The 15,946-nt window shown below is 44.1% G+C and overlaps 1 protein-coding gene across 4 annotated transcripts; it reads right to left on the bottom strand.

Moving 5' to 3' along the window:
• Positions 1–1,898: 1,898 nt before the first annotated feature.
• LOC127441267 (dual specificity phosphatase 28-like) lies at positions 1,899–9,159 on the bottom strand. 4 transcript variants are annotated; one of them, XM_051698470.1, is made up of 5 exons: positions 9,035–9,159; positions 8,707–8,827; positions 8,178–8,596; positions 3,552–3,640; positions 1,899–2,509 (listed from the first exon to the last, which is right to left on the bottom strand). In XM_051698470.1, the coding sequence occupies exons 3-5, from the start codon at positions 8,520–8,522 to the stop codon at positions 2,488–2,490; spliced, it is 456 nt and encodes a 151-aa protein (XP_051554430.1). In that variant the 5' UTR covers positions 8,523–8,596; positions 8,707–8,827; positions 9,035–9,159; the 3' UTR covers positions 1,899–2,487. The 4 variants fall into 4 exon arrangements, with proteins under 4 accessions (XP_051554430.1, XP_051554432.1, XP_051554431.1 ...); XM_051698472.1 differs by having other exon boundaries at positions 8,926–9,096; XM_051698471.1 differs by having other exon boundaries at positions 8,935–9,096.
• Positions 9,160–15,946: the final 6,787 nt, after the last annotated feature.

The raw sequence follows: 15,946 nt of genomic DNA, 5'->3' as shown, positions 1-15,946 counted from the left end.
TGAATTCTTCTGATATTTTCCTGTTCTGGCAAACAGTTAAAGTGGACCAATTTTACACATTTTATCTTATAATGAGGTTGAAAATGAACACACACTTGCATATTCTAATTTTTTTTAGCAATTGGATCCAGCTACTTGAATAATGTTGTTATGTGATTTCTTTATTGGGTCACACAAAAGATTAAAGGCCCCCGTATACTTTATAGAAAATTGAAAACGAACAGGTGTGATGTCATTTCAAACAAACTCTGGCCAAAACGAAGGTGCTTTTGAGTTTCAGTGGTTCATAATAAGCCTGCCAGCTTACTGCTATTTGTCCATGTCATCAATAAGTGTGACCTGGAGCTCAGCCTACTTTGAGGTCGACAGTTAATAGAGTGCAACAATAGTGCCTGCCCACTTTTTCAGCCGTATCAGTTCCAGAAGTATTTTTCCCATTAATTTTCTCCATAGACATTTCTTAAAATTCTTCTAGGTAAATCACAACATCACTAACTTAATTTTAAAGGAAAAAAAAGTATTTGAAAATCAAACAAAATGACAAAGGTACAAGGCTGTGTACTTACGTCTTTCATGAGGGCACAGAATACAATCCCATGAAGCATTGTGAATTATGTTATTGAAAAAGAAATTATGGGAATATATCAAACTATTGATTTTAGGGTGTATTTTATAAGTATATAAACAATATATTTTACGTTTATTACAAAATATTTTTATATGTAAAAATAGATAAGTAGTTTAAGGGTGAAGGGAGAATGATTCGATTACGTCATTCACAGTGGTGCATCATGGGAGAGGGCTGTCGCTTTGAGGCATGTTTGGTGGGATTTGTTGGCCACGTTTCTCTGATTGGTGAAGATTTCTCTGCTGGACCATGGGTAATGTAGCTGTTCACCGGGAATTCCACTATCAGAAAAGATTTTTAAACAATGAAGCTGAAATAACACAGACGGATGGCTTCAACGGAAGCATATACCATCGATGAACAACCTCGTAGCTCGCGGTAGGTCTGCCTCTAAAGGTTTATAAGTTATAGTTGAAAATCAATTTGTGTATGGGATTAATTAATGGGATTTTTACTTCCTGAACCAGACTGTTGCACTCTATTCCAGTTACATTGTTCAGTCAGTTAAGATCAGTCAACATGAACACACCAGCGTGCAGTTTTTAGCGAGCTGATGCAAATTACCAACATCTGTACGATCATTTGCATAGAGACATTTTCCAAGAACATGTCATGTGATTTTTTTTTTTTTTGTTTAATTAGTCTACAAAAGGAATCAAATCTACTCAAATACTCTTAAGTGCCCATTAACTCTGTTTTTTGTAATGCTGCTTCAATCATGTGCCATATGCAGCCGAAAGCCATTCACACATCTGCCCAAAGATATGCCTCTGTTATCATCATACTTCTGTCTGTATTCTGACCGATTAACACTACTTTATTCACCCATCTTTGCAGTACTATCAATGTCATCATCATAAATTACAATAATGAGTGTAATTATGCATATTATAGCATATAGCACGTTAGCGCCATGCATGAGAATGTAAACATGACAAATTACACATTCTCTACTGCATAAATCATCAAGTGGTAAAAAAGCTCATTTTACTGATCTCATGTGAATTCTATTATAGAATAAGGCATTTAGTCATTGATAACACATTTTACAGTCATATTTGTTACGATTTTATGTGTAGTCATGTGTGTCTTCATATTTAAATGCTCCTCTAAATGCCTCCCCCAGCGGCATGGCTGGTGTCTGAATGTTCGCAAACAGTATTTCATTGCTCGACTGTTTCAAACTTTGGCTCTGAACAAAGAACGAAGAAGAACTTCACTGTTAGATTACCAGGGCCTTGAAGCAGGGTTCAACAGTTTGTACTAATAAATGGGTATAATACAGTGCTACAGTACAGCCCTGCTGAGAAAAAGGTGGTTTGCTGGTCTTAGCTGGCCATCAGTCTAGTTTCCACTAGTTAGGCTGGTCTTGTTTAATGGTTTTAGAGGGGTTTCAACACTTTTCAGCTTTTTTAAGGCTAGGAGACAAACAAGCAAAGATAAACCAGCTTAACACCAACTTAACTACAGCTACTGTCAAGTATAAATTTAAGCTAGTTTACCAGCACAACACCTTTTAGGCTAGTTCAAATTGATTTCTGCAGGGACAACATTTAACAAAGACAAATGAGATGAGTTATATGAAAGTACTAGAGCAAGGCTTTTATATAGTTACATTCAGCTTTTTACCTGACTACAGAAAAAATTAAATAACCAAACAAAATGCCTATCAGTGCAGCTGGGGACATTCCTGAGGATAAAACATTTAATATACAAAACATGACATATCCAGCAAATGGTTTCTGCATAGAAATAATAATAAATACAACTTTTAAAGTTCTCTATGGACTTTTAGTCACACTTTGATGAATGTCCTCTCTGAGGCAAAAGTCAGTGTCAGGAGAAGTGGAAGAACAGCTTCATTTTTTTGGCTGTGTTGGTCTGAAAAGGACAGAAATGTATTAACTATTTGGAAAGGTTTGTTAACAGGACTGAATCTAAAAGATTTTAAAATATATATATATATATTTTCAGTTAAACAGTAAAACCTGAGGCTCCATTGTCTTATTATTAGCCTACTGGCAATAAACAATGATCCTGGTTTAGTAGTCTGAAACAACTTCCTTCAAACATTAATATGTAATCTGACCATTTATGGTAGGCTGATTATATTACTTCTTACTTTTTATATTTATGTCAATGCATAGTCAAAACCATTATCAGCCAAATTAAAGCATATCTCTAAAGGTGAAATTGTTAATAAACAATGTCAACAAGGCAGAAGCATTATGTAAAGGCAATATGCAAATACACTACAAGGGATCTGTCTTAAGACAAAAACCTTAGGATAATAATTCAAGGCATGCATCCTTATTTAAAGGGACACATAATTTCCAACAACCTGAAGAATAAAAGCCCATGTGTAAGGCCTCAAATCTTATCAAGTATTATATTAATAGAGCTGTTCAGGTTGTAGTCCACAAACCCAGAAGAGAATTCACCATAGGTTCCCTCAAGATTTTCCTCTAGGTTTTTATAATGGCAGTTTTGGATTTATAAGTCAAATAAGGTCTGTGGTAAACATTACTTGAAGACACGTGGACCGGTGGACGTTTTGTTCTACAACATAAATTACAGTCATACCTCAAACATGAATTTTGAAGCCATATTGAAGCAACACATTTAAAAAAAAAGGCAACTTCAATATTCACATTTGAGGTATGACTGTGTGTAATGTATGTTGCAGAACAATATGTTTAAGTATCTTTATGTAATGTTTAGCAAAGACCTTATCTTACTCATAAACCCAAAACTGCCATTATAAAATCCCATAGGAAAATTGTAGGGTTTGCCTATAAATTGACGTCACGGCTGAACAGCTCTATTGTCACAACAGGTCAAAACCTGAATGTTGGTGATGTAGTACCAGAAAATATTGGTATAAAGTTAAAGTGGAGTGGGGTTGGATCTGCTTCTGGCTGACCTCCTGATCTTCAGCTCCTGTTCGTATCTCTCCAGCTGAGTCCAAAATCCTGGATTAGGTTCCACTACGGAGCGGGCAGTTTTAACAACCTGATAAAAAAAATAAATAAAAAAAATTTAAAAAAAGAATTAGAGTAGAACTGAGCAACACAATATATCACACTAAAATCATGTTAATCCATATAATGTTTATGTCTTGGCTATACTTTTCAAGCAGTGTGTAATATTATCTAAAGGTTGACTGATACTGAATTTTGCGGATGGCGATAACTGGTACAAAAGGCCGATAACCGATTAATTGCCCGATAGTATTAGTTTCGATTTATAGAATGTAAAAAATGTTCTCAGTTGTTCCTTACTAAGACAGGCACAGACATAGAGGCTACAAAATAAATAAAATCCCAGATGTAATCCATTGAAATTCATTGTTTAACCAAAATCTCAATAATAATCAAAAGAAGAAAAAAAAAAAAAAAAAAAAAAAAGAAGACGACTTTTAACTATAAACCCCAAAAACTCTGTGGACTCTTATTTTGAAATGACAGAGACACACACTCTCACTCTCTCTCTCTCTCTCTCTCTCTCTCTCTCTCTCTCTCTCTATATATATATATATATATATTAAATACTGTACAGTGCTATACAGGGCTATAGCAAGGAATTCAAGGAATTTCACATAAAAAATGTCAGAAGTTTACATACACCTTAGCCAAATACATTTAAACTCAGTTTTTCACAATTCCTGACATTTAATCGTAAAAAACATTCCCTGTCTTAGGTCAGTTAGGATCACTACTTTATTTTAAGAATGTGAAATGTAAGAATAATAGTAGAGAGAATTATTTATTTCAGCTTTTCTTTCTTTCATCACATTCCCAGTGGGTCAGAAGTTTACATACACTTTGTTAGTATTTGGTATCATTGCCTTTGATTTGTTTAACTTGGGTCAAACATTTTGGGTAGCCTTCCACAAGCTTCTTAAAATAAGTTGCTGGAATTTTGGCCCATTCCTCCAGACAGAACTGGTGTAACTGAGTCAGGTTTGTAGGCCTTCTTGCTCGCACATGCTTTTTCAGTTCTGCCCACAAATGTTCTATTGGATTGAGGTCAGGGCTTTGTGATGGCCACTCCAATACCTTGATTTTGTTGCCCTTCAGCCATTTTGCCACAACCCTGGAGGTATACTCGGGGTCATTGTCCATTTGGAAGACACATTTATTTATGACCAAGCTTTAACATCCTGGCTGATGTTTTGAGATGTTGCTTCTATATAGCCACATAATTTTTCTTCCTCATGATGCCATCTATTTTGTGAAGCACCAGTCCCTCCTGCAGCAAAGCACCCTCAAAACATGATGCTGCCACCCTCATGCTTCACGGTTGGGATGGTTTTCTTTGGCTTGCAAGCCTCACCCTTATTCCTCCAAACATAACGATGGTCATTATGGCCAAACAGTTCGATTTTTGTTTCATCAGACCAGAGGACATCTCTCCAAAAAGTAAGATCTTTGTCCCCAAGTGCACTTGCAAACTGTAGTCTGGCATTTTTATGGTGGTTTTGGAGCAGTGGCTTTTTCCTTGCTGAGCAGCCTTTCAGGTTATGTCGATATAGGACTTGTTTTACTGTGGATATAGATATTTGTCTACCTGTTTCCTCCAGCATCTTCACAAGGTCCTTTGCTGTTGTTCTGGGATTGATATGTACTTTTTGCACCAAACTATGTTCATCTCTAGGAGACAGAATGCGTTTCTTTCCTGAGCGGTATGATTGCTGCGTGGTCCCATGGTGTTTACACTTGCGTACTATTGTTTGTAAAGATGAACGTGGTACCTTCAGTCATTTGCAAATTGCTCCCAATGATGAACCAGACTTGTGGAGGTCCACAATTGTTTTTCTGAATTCTTGGCTGATTTCTTTTGATTTTCCCATGATGTCAAGCAAAGAGGCACTGAGTTTGAAAGTAGGCCTTAAAATACATCCACAGATACACCTCCAATTCAGTACACCTCTTATCAGAAGCTAATTGGCTAATTGTCTAAAGGCTTGACATCATTTTCTGGAATTTTCCAAGCTGCTTAAAGGCACAGTTAACTGTATGTAAACTTCTCACCCACTGGAATTGTGATATAGTCAATTAAAAGTGAAACAATTTGTCTGTTAATAATTGTTGGAAAAATTACTTGTGTCATGCACAAAGTAGAATTCCAAAACAACTTGCCAAAACTGTAGTTTTAATGACTTCAACCTAAGTGTATGTAAACTTCTGACTTCAACTGTATACAGGCGCATCTCAATAAATTAGAATGTCGTGGAAAAGTTCATTTATTTCAGTAATTCAACTCAAATTGTGAAACTCGTGTATTAAATAAATTCAATGCACACAGACTGAAGTAGTTTAAGTCTTTGGTTCTTTTAATTTTGATGATTTTGGCTCACATTTAACAAAAACCCACCAATTCACTATCTCAACAAATTAGAATACATCATAAGACCAATAAAAAAAACATTTTTAGTGAATTGTTGGCCTTCTGGAAAGTATGTTCATTTACTGTATATGTACTCAATACTTGGTAGGGGCTCCTTTTGCTTTAATTACTGCCTCAATTCAGCGTGGCATGGAGGTAATCAGTTTGTGGCACTGCTGAGGTGGTATGGAAGCCCAGGTTTCTTTGACAGTGGCCTTCAGCTCATCTGCATTTTTTGGTCTCTTGTTTCTCATTTTCCTCTTGATAATACCCCATAGATTCTCTATGGGGTTCAGGTCTGGTGAGTTTGCTGGCCAGTCAAGCACACCAACACCATGGTCATTTAGCCAACTTTTGGTGCTTTTGGCAGTGTGGGCAGGTGCCAAATCCTGCTGGAAAATGAAATCAGCATCTTTAAAAAGCTGGTCAGCAGAAGGAAGCATGAAGTGCTCCAAAATTTCTTGGTAAACGGGTGCAGTGACTCTGGTTTTCAAAAAACACAATGGACCAACACCAGCAGATGACATTGCACCCCAAATCATCGCAGACTGTGGAAACTTAACACTGGACTTCAAGCAACTTGGGCTATGAGCTTCTCCACCCTTCCTCCAGACTCTAGGACCTTGGTTTCCAAATGAAATACAAAACTTGCTCTCATCTGAAAAGAGGACTTTGGAACACTGGGCAACAGTCCAGTTCTTCTTCTCCTTAGCCCAGGTAAGATGCCTCTGATGTTGTCTGTGGTTCAGGAGTGGCTTAACAAGAGGAATACGACAACTGTAGCCAAATTCCTTGACACGTCTGTGTGTGGTGGCTCTTGATGCCTTGACCCCAGCCTCAGTCCATTCCTTGTGAAGTTCAGCCAAATTCTTGAATCGATTTTGCTTGACAATCCTCATAAGGCTGCGGTTCTCTCGGTTGGTTGTGCATCTTTTTCTTCCACGCTTTTTCCTTCCACTCAACTTTCTGTTAACATGCTTGGATACAGCACTTTGTGAACAGCCAGCTTCTTTGGCAATGAATGTTTGTGGCTTACCCTCCTTGTGAAAGGTGTCAATGATTGTCTTCTGGACAACTGTCAGATCAGCAGTCTTCCCCATGATTGTGTAGCCTAGTGAACCAAACTGAGAGACCATTTTGAAGGCTCAGGAAACCTTTGCAGGTGTTTTGAGTTGATTAGCTGATTGGCATGTCACCATATTCTAATTTGTTGAGATAGTGAATTGGTGGGTTTTTGTTAAATGCGAGCCAAAATCATCACAATTAAAAGAACCAAAGACTTAAACTACTTCAGTCTGTGTGCATTGAATTTATTTAATTCACGAGTTTCACAATTTGAGTTGAATTACTGAAATAAATGAACTTTTCCACGACATTCTAATTTATTGAGATGCACCTGTATATTGCTGGGCTTCCATCCAAAATGTTTAGTATTTTTAAGCGCATTTCTAAAAATTTGACTTAAAAAAATACGAATAGTTGCGCGTTTCCATCCACTACGCAGCCTAATGCGCATTATCATGAGGGAGCCACCTCAACATAATGGAGCAGCTGAATGACCTCTCCCTGTTTTGGAGACAGTTTTATTTGCAAGATTGGAGCAAGTATCTCATTTTATTAAATGCATCCACGAGACACAGCAGAATAAGTGTAACATCTGATATAATGTGGGCTGAAATAGCTGCGATGCCCACACACTGCCAGTTTCCACATACCTGAGAGCACCCGCTCTCAAAACTGTTCTGGCAGATTGTGAGGACCCACTTTATCCACCAGCTGTGGGTCAAACACTTCCGATTGACAAGAGCTATGTTCAAAGAATTGTGTGCCAAGGTCAGACCTATCGGTAGGCTAGTCACATCAAGCTATTGCACACTCATTTGCATTTTTACCTACCAGATGAGGTTTAGTGAGGAATAAAGTTCATTATTATTTACGAGATATGAAGTTGCACACACTATGTATGTGCTGACGGGGGACGTTAGTCACATTTTTCCCACAACGTTTGGTCAAATGCTCCCGGAAGAGGTGTGGTTTAATCATGTGTAAATTATGTATAATTCAAGGATGAAATACTTAACCTAAGGCTTTAAAATAAAGTTACACAAAGCCGACTACAAAATGACTTCAAGTCGTGAAAATTTGACTTAACAGTTCCTACCTGGAAGGCATCTGTTAGGGAAAGACCCTGATGTTTCATTAAATAGGCCACACAGACTGTAGCTGAGCGACTGCGTCCATTCTTGCAGTACACAACTGTGCGGCCTCCCCGCTCTGCCTCACTTGCTATGGCATCAGCACAGTGGTCAAAATACATGTACAGGTCTTCATTAGGATCATCATAGACAGGCACACGCAATGTGCTGACCCGCGTAGATGGAAAAGGCTGCTGCTTGGATACGTTGATGCAAAGAGTGACCACATCTTTCTGGATGAGTGCATCATTACAGGCTGACCGTGCATTACTGATTAGCAGACAGTCTGTAACTGTGCACAACTGCAGCATCTCTCAGTGTATTTGTGACTATATGATTGATTATGTATGTGTCTTGAAGGAGTAATCACAGATCCACTGGATCCCTAATTCAGAGAGACAAAAATACCCCTTATATTGTATTTAGTATATCAAACATTAGTGTTCTTATAATAGAGGTAGATGCATAGGTCAGACACTGAAGTAGTGAGCTTACCAAACTGTAAGCTATATATATTGCATGAGCTGGGAGACTTGGCCAAAGGATTCCCCTGGTCCTAATGCCCCCACATTTATTTGAGAAGCGATCTCTCTTCTTACTTTAGAGGTCTGGTGAGCTGTTGATTAAATCAGACAAGAAAGGACAATATCAAAATAAATTTGCTGAGAAAGCAAACACATGCAAAAGTAGTCAAATTCACCATCCAACCCTGACCCCATTTACATGCTCCCGTCCAAACTGGTCTTTCTCAGCAGAGATGGACTCAGTCTTACACCTTCATCCAAAGCATGACATAAACAATGAGCTCAGCTTAAGAAATCACTCTGATCTGCAGTTTCAGCATGGGATGATCCTCTGGCGGATGTGTTAGCACCTCATCATCCTCCCCGCAACTACAGTCCGATGGCAAGAGAACGTGCAGTGAATGCACATGCAGCTGCATGACCTCGCCCATTTGTCTGTCAATCATCACTGTCCTTCCTCTCACTGATCACCGTAGGAGTAAAAATAGCTTTGCTTCAGTGTTACTCGAAACCTAAGCCTCATAGCCAGCTGACACAATCTAGATTTCATCTGCTTCGGGGCCAGTACTAGGATGTGATCTTTGGTTAGGGCAGTTAAGGGGTTGGTGGTAGGTAGGTTGGGGATTTTTATTTTTTTGGTTGGGGGCACAAGGAAAATGTATGGGGGCAAGGCCTTCCGTATCCCCATATTAGACCCGGCCATGTTCTGCTGATGTTTTTCAAAAAAACTTCACAGGACAGAATGATTCTGATTACTGTTGGGGAATAATCAAATGAAATCTTTTCAGTGTTTTGGACTCGGCCTTAAATGTATTAATGGCGTATCGACACAAATTAGACTTGTATCATTAAAAAATGTTACGATTTTTTAAAATAAGACTGTTGTGCAGTCATCTCTGTAGTTTTAATATTGGTATAAAATGTAAGAACTATTTTTCTCCACCTCCACCCACCTGTGTACAATTTTAGAGAGAGTGTCCTTTATTCTACAGCTCCAAAAGTGGCAACCCTATCCACTATGGCGGGAACTCTGTGCCAAAACCCAAGCGTCTGACAGACAGAACATCTTGTGCTTTGAGTGTCTTACACAGCGGGTGACCCACGTGACGACTTCATGACGTCAACGTCTTGAAATTAGCTGGTTTTTAACTAGGTATGGAGCCAAGCTGTTGTTTAAAGACTATAAATGGACAAAAAATGCACTAGATGTAGATATTTTATACCTAAAACAATACTCAACCATTTTTCCTGCATCCTGCCATACTTCCTTCAATAAGCATTTAGAGAAAGGTGTTGTAGGCTATTTTAAGTCATTCTGAGTGATGAACTAATAGCTATAAAAAGCTACCACCTGTCTATCATGACTTTCTCTAATTTTAAAAGAAACTTACATACTACATTCCATGACAGAAGAATCTTATGTTCTATTTTTATTTGCTTTTGTATCTGTATATTTTTGGATCACACAGGAGAACATAAAAGTGGAATTGGAAGGTGAAGTGGACCTATGACATTGCAGTTGGGTTGCCATTAAGTCACAGAATTACCCGAATATTATGAATACATTACATAACTGGACCATTCTAGGTAAGCTTGGGACATTAGGAGATCGTAAAGATGACGGACCCACATACCTGGGTGAAAGCTTCTTGCAAGGAAGGCGTAGGCAGAGGTCCCGAGTAGATAACCACACACATTGGCCTGGTCGGAGTGTGGGGAAAGGTCTACGGTGTCAGTCTGCCTGTAGTTTCTGCCGACGTACCACCCTTTGAAGGTGAACATGAGCTGATTCCCAATCCTGGACACTATGCTGCATCCAATGTTGGACAGAGGGCAATTTAGTGGGTTCTCCTGACCAAGGGAAGAGGGGTGGTTGATAGCCTAGGATGCACTGAAAAGGAGTCATACCAGTTGAGGAATTACATTAGGAATTCTGAGCGTATTCGGCCCAGGGGAGAAACCGACACCAATCGTACTGGTTACTGAGACAGAAGGTGTGAAGGAAGCGGCTCACCTCCTGATTAAGGTGCTCTGTCTGGCCATTAGATTGATGATGATATCCAGAAGAGAGGTTGACGTTGACATTGAGGAGTCTGCAGAATTCTCTCCACACCCTTGATGTAAACTGCGGGCCCCGGTTAGAAACAATGTCCTCGGGCAGGCCATAGAGTTTGAATACATGATGAAAGAGGGCCTCTGCCATCTCTAGAGCTGAGGGTAACTTTGGGAGAGGAATGAGGCAGCATGCTTTCGAGAATCGGTCCACTGTCACCATAATGGTGGTGTTATCTTGTGAGGGAGGTAAATCCGTGAGGAAGTCAATTGCTATGTGTGACCAGGGTCATCGAGGGACAGGCAGGGTGAAGAAGTCCTGCAGGGAGAAGCCTAGAAGACTTGTTTTGTGCACAGACAGAGCAACCTTTTACATATTGTGTGACATCGTGGGCCAGGGTAGGCCACCAGAACTTGTTTCGGACTAACTGAATAGTGCGATTCTCACCTGGGTGTCTGGAACTCGAGGAATGAACCCAGTGAATGACTCGGGGGCGAAGGTCAGTTGGCACATAGGTGCGATCCCTAGGACAACTGGGAGGAGATGGTTCGGTCTAGGCAGCTTGTTCAATATCCCTCACAATACTCCACTGAACCGGGGCAGCAATGATCGAGTGGGAAAGTATGGTTTGCGTAGGCTCAACAGACTCAGAGGGATAGATTCCCGATAGGGCGTCGGCTTTAGAGTTTTTAGAGCCAGGGCAGTAGGTAGCTGAGAAGTTGAATCTAGAGAAGAAAAGAGCCCAGCAGGCCTGTCTTGGATTCATCCTTTTGGCAGACTTTAAATACTCAAGATTGCGGTGGTCAGTCAAAACAGTGAAGGGATGATGTGTGCCCTCTAACCAGTGCTGCCATTCCTCCAGAGCAGCTTTCACTGGCAAGAGTTCACGGTTTCCCACGTTGTTATTTTGTTCTGCCGGAGTTAGTTTGTGTGAATAGAAGACGCATGGATACATTTTAGCGGGATTTCCATGGCGCTGGGAAAGAACTGCTCCGATGCCAGTATTTGAGGAATCAACTTCAACAATGAAGGGGAGTGAAGGATCAAGATGTCAGAGTATGGGGGCTGAAGTGAAGTGATGTTTAAGTGTTAGAAATGCAGAAGTGGCTTGGGAAGTCCAGACAAGAGCTTTAGGTTCCCTATCTGTCACTCACTCTAAGTTGTGTCGATGTAATGACACTAGGGGTCACTCTTGAGAGACCCAAACACTGTTTTTTTGAAAAAAGGCCAATAAGAATTGGCGTGTGGAATTTGCATGCCACTCCCCCGGACATACGGTTATAAAAGGAGCTGGCATGCAACCATTCATTCAGATTTTCTCTTTGGAGCCGAGCAGTTCTATTCATTGAGCTGAATTCATCCGCCGAGTTCATTCACCTCTCTGCTGGATCTTACGGTGCATTTCAGCGGCTTCTCCCCCTCTGCATCTGTGGTTTGCAGAGAACGCCCCTGGGCGCTTCGGCAGAACATTTAAAAGAGTATATTCTAAAAGAGTATATTTTCTTTCTGAAAGAGCGGCACACACGGAACGTCTTTTTAAAGACGCGTCTCTTTAAAGATGCCTTTCTGTTTGTGTGTTATTCCTGGTTACGTTCGTTATCTCTTCGCATCCGACGGCCACGATCACTGTCTTACATTTCTGGGCACTACCCATGTGGAGACATCATTCGTGGATGAGTCATGTCCTCATTGCAAGACCAACCCAGCGGTTCCCCGCACCGGTCCTTCTACCTACGGGTTTGAGGCCATGTCGGTTAGCACTGGGGGGGATTTGGGGACATCAATGGGACCACCTCCGCCGGGTATCCCCCCACGGACCTCCCATTCCCCAGCACGCTAGCTTGCCCCAATCAGGCTCTCGCACGAGACCGGCAGCTCATCTCAGCGTGAGTTCGACTTCTCATTCGGAGCTCTGGAAGACAATGAGTTATCAAGTGCAGCATCGAAGAGCTAGTCTGACGGAGAGGCTTCGGCTTGGCTTCCTCCTTCGGTTGCCCAGTCTCACTCCGACGCGGAAATGGAGGACATGCTTTCCCAGATGGCCTGCGAGTATTGGGCTAGAGTGGAACCCTCCACTCTCCGCTGAACCCTCGCGGCTCGACAATCGGTTCCTGGGCACGGGGCACCGCCCAAGGCCACGCCTGCCCCCGTTCCTTTCTTCCCGGAAGTGCATGAGGAGCTGACAAGATCATGGGAGGCACCTTTTACTGCCTGGTCCCGGTCTTTTAGCTCCACCTCTCTCGCTACCCTTGATGGCGGAGCGGCCAGGGGGTATTCGGTGATCCCCCAGGTGGACAAGGCGCTCACGATGCACTTGTGTCCTCAGAGTGCCGCCACCTGGCGTGGGCGCCCGAAACTCCTGTCCAGGGCCTGTAGGTTTACGTCATTCCTGACGGCTAGAGCCTACGATGCTGCTGGACAAGCCGCCTCCGCCCTGCACGCCATGGCTCTCCTGCAAGTACACCAAGCCAAGGCGCTAAAAGAACTGCACGAGGGTAGTTCTGACCCGGGATCGATGCAGGAATTAAGCTCTGCAACCGACCTCACTCTCCGGGCAACGAAGGTCACGGCGCGGTCTCTCGGGCAGGCAATGTCCACCCTGGTGGTCCAGGAGCGCCACCTTTGGCTCAACTTGGACGAGATGGGAGAAGCGGACAAGGCACGGTTCCTTGACGCCCCCATTTCCCAGGTTGGCCTGTTTGGCGACGCCGTCGAGGACTTTCCCCAGCAGTTCTTGGCGGTGAAGAAGCAGACAGAGGTTGTACAACATATCCTGTCTGCTCGTCGCCAAAGGCGTCCTCCTGCAGCAAAAACACTGGCTCCGCCACAGCCCGCCCGTTGCCTAGCTCCAGCGTGGAGCCCTCCGCAGGAAGCAGACGCCACCCGTCTCGCGACTGGCCGCTAAGAACCCGAGGAAGGCTTCGAAGCGACCCCTAGACGGGCGACCCAGGGGCAAGGAGACCCACTTCTCTGGGGCTGGTCGACAGACCACTCCATCCCCCGGTGGAGGGTCGGGAGAATCTTGTGTTGCCGCATGCCCAGGAGGCTGCGGCACCCAAAAGCCTGACAAAAGAACGGTTCCCTCATCTCCTGGGTCACATATCCGGTGCCCACGGCCGTCGTCACGACCACTGTCCACAGTCCCATTTTGGATGGCGGACCCCCCGCCCCTGTGTGCCCAGCTGTGGCACAAACACACCCACATGGGATTGGTTCCAGTGGACTACGGGGACGAGATTCCTCCTCCCCCCTCCTCGGCCAATCTAATGGTATGCGGCAGGAGCCAGGTAAGTGCTTCGATGTCCCTGGACTCAGCATGGCCATGGGGATTGAGTCTCCTCAACGTGGCACCTCGAGCTCCGCCCCGCCACGAGGCCCCACCCGCCGGTACGTCCGACGTGATCATTCCCTTGGTCCCCCATGGTGCATGGCTCGTGCTTTCCAAACTGTCGCGATGGCTGACCCGGACCATCCGACTCGGCTATGCGATTCAGTTCGCCAGGCGCCCGCCCAGGTTAAGCGGCGTCCGCTTCACCTCGGTGAAGGCGAGAATGCCGCTACCTTGTGTTTGGAGATCGCTACTCTTCTGTGCAAGGGCGCGATAGAGCCTGTCCCTCCAGCCGAGATAAAGAAAGGGTTCTACAGTCCTTACTTCATTGTACCGAAGGCGATGGGTTGCGACCAATATTGGACCTGCGAATACTGAACCGGGCTTTGCACAAACTCCTGTTCAAGATGCTGACGCAAAAACGTATTCTAGAGAGCATCCGGCATCAAGATTGGTTCGCAGCGGTAGACCTGAAGGATGCGTACATTCATGTCTCGGTCTTACCTCGACATAGACCCTTCCTGCGTATGCCTTCGTATGCCGTCTTCACGAAGGTCGCAGAGGCTGCCCTTGCCCCGCTAAGGGAAGTGGGCATCCGCATCCTCAACTATCTCGACGACTGGCTAATCCTAGCTCACTCTCGAGAGTTGCTGTGCACACACAGGGACCTCGTGCTCCGGCACCTCAGCCGACTGGGGCTTCAGGTCAACTGGGAAAAGAGCAAGCTCTCCCCGGTTCAGAGCATCTCTTTTCTTGGTCTGGAGTTGGACTCAGTCTTGATGACAGCGCGACTCACGAACGAGCATGCACAGTCGGTGATGAAATGTCTGAAGGTGTTCAGATAGAGAACAGCGGTTCCACTGAGACTTTTTCAGAGGCTCCTGGGGCATATGGCATCCTCAGCGGTGGCCACACTGCTCGGGTTGATGCATATGAGACCGCTTCAGCACTGGCTTCAGACTCGAGTCCCGAGATGGGCATGGCGCCGCGGGACACATCGCGTGGCCATCACGCTGATCTGTCGCCGCCTCTTCAGCCCGTGGACTGACCTTGCATTTCTACAGGCAGAGGTTCCCCTAGAGCAGGTCTCCAGGTGTGTCATGGTTACAACAGACACCTCCAAGACGGACTGGGGCCGTATGCAACGGGCACACAGCACACTGCGTTGGCACATCAACTGCCTAGAGTTGTTGGTAGTACTGCTCGCCCTGCGGAGGTTTCGACCGTTGATCCAGGGCAAGCACGTGTAGCATCGCTAGCGTACATCAACTGCCAAGGTGGTCTACTCTCCCATTGCATGTCACAATTCACCTGCAGTCTCCTCCTCTGGATTCAGCAGCGCCTCAAGTCGCTACGAGCCACTCACATCCCAGGCGACCTCAACACCGCAGCGGACACGCTGTCACGTCAGGTTACCCTCAGGGGACAGTGGAGACTCCACCCTCAGGTGGTCCAGCTGATTTGGAGTCAATTCGGTCGAGCACAGGTAGACCTGTTTGCTTCCCGGGAATCCTCCCACTGCCCACTCTGGTACGCCCTGACCGAGGCACCCCTCGGTATAAATGAGCTGGCACACAGCTGGCCCCCTGGACTATGCAAATATGCACTTCCCCCTGTGAGCCTACTTGCACAGACCCTGTGCAAGGTCAGGGAGGAAAAGGAGCAGGTCATCCTAGTAGTACCCTACTGGCTCACCCAGATGTGGTTCTTGGATCTCACGTTCCTCGCGACAGCCCACCTTGGCGAATTCCTCTGAGGAAGGACCTTTTTTCTCAGGGACGGGGCACCATCTGGCACCCATGACCAGACCTCTGGAATCTCCACGTCTGG

Source organism: Myxocyprinus asiaticus, chromosome 5 (assembly GCF_019703515.2).
Source record: "Myxocyprinus asiaticus isolate MX2 ecotype Aquarium Trade chromosome 5, UBuf_Myxa_2, whole genome shotgun sequence".
NCBI lineage: Eukaryota > Metazoa > Chordata > Actinopteri > Cypriniformes > Catostomidae > Myxocyprinus > Myxocyprinus asiaticus.
The sequence above is the reverse complement of the archived record's forward strand: the minus strand, read 5'-3'. Positions and strand labels throughout refer to the sequence as shown.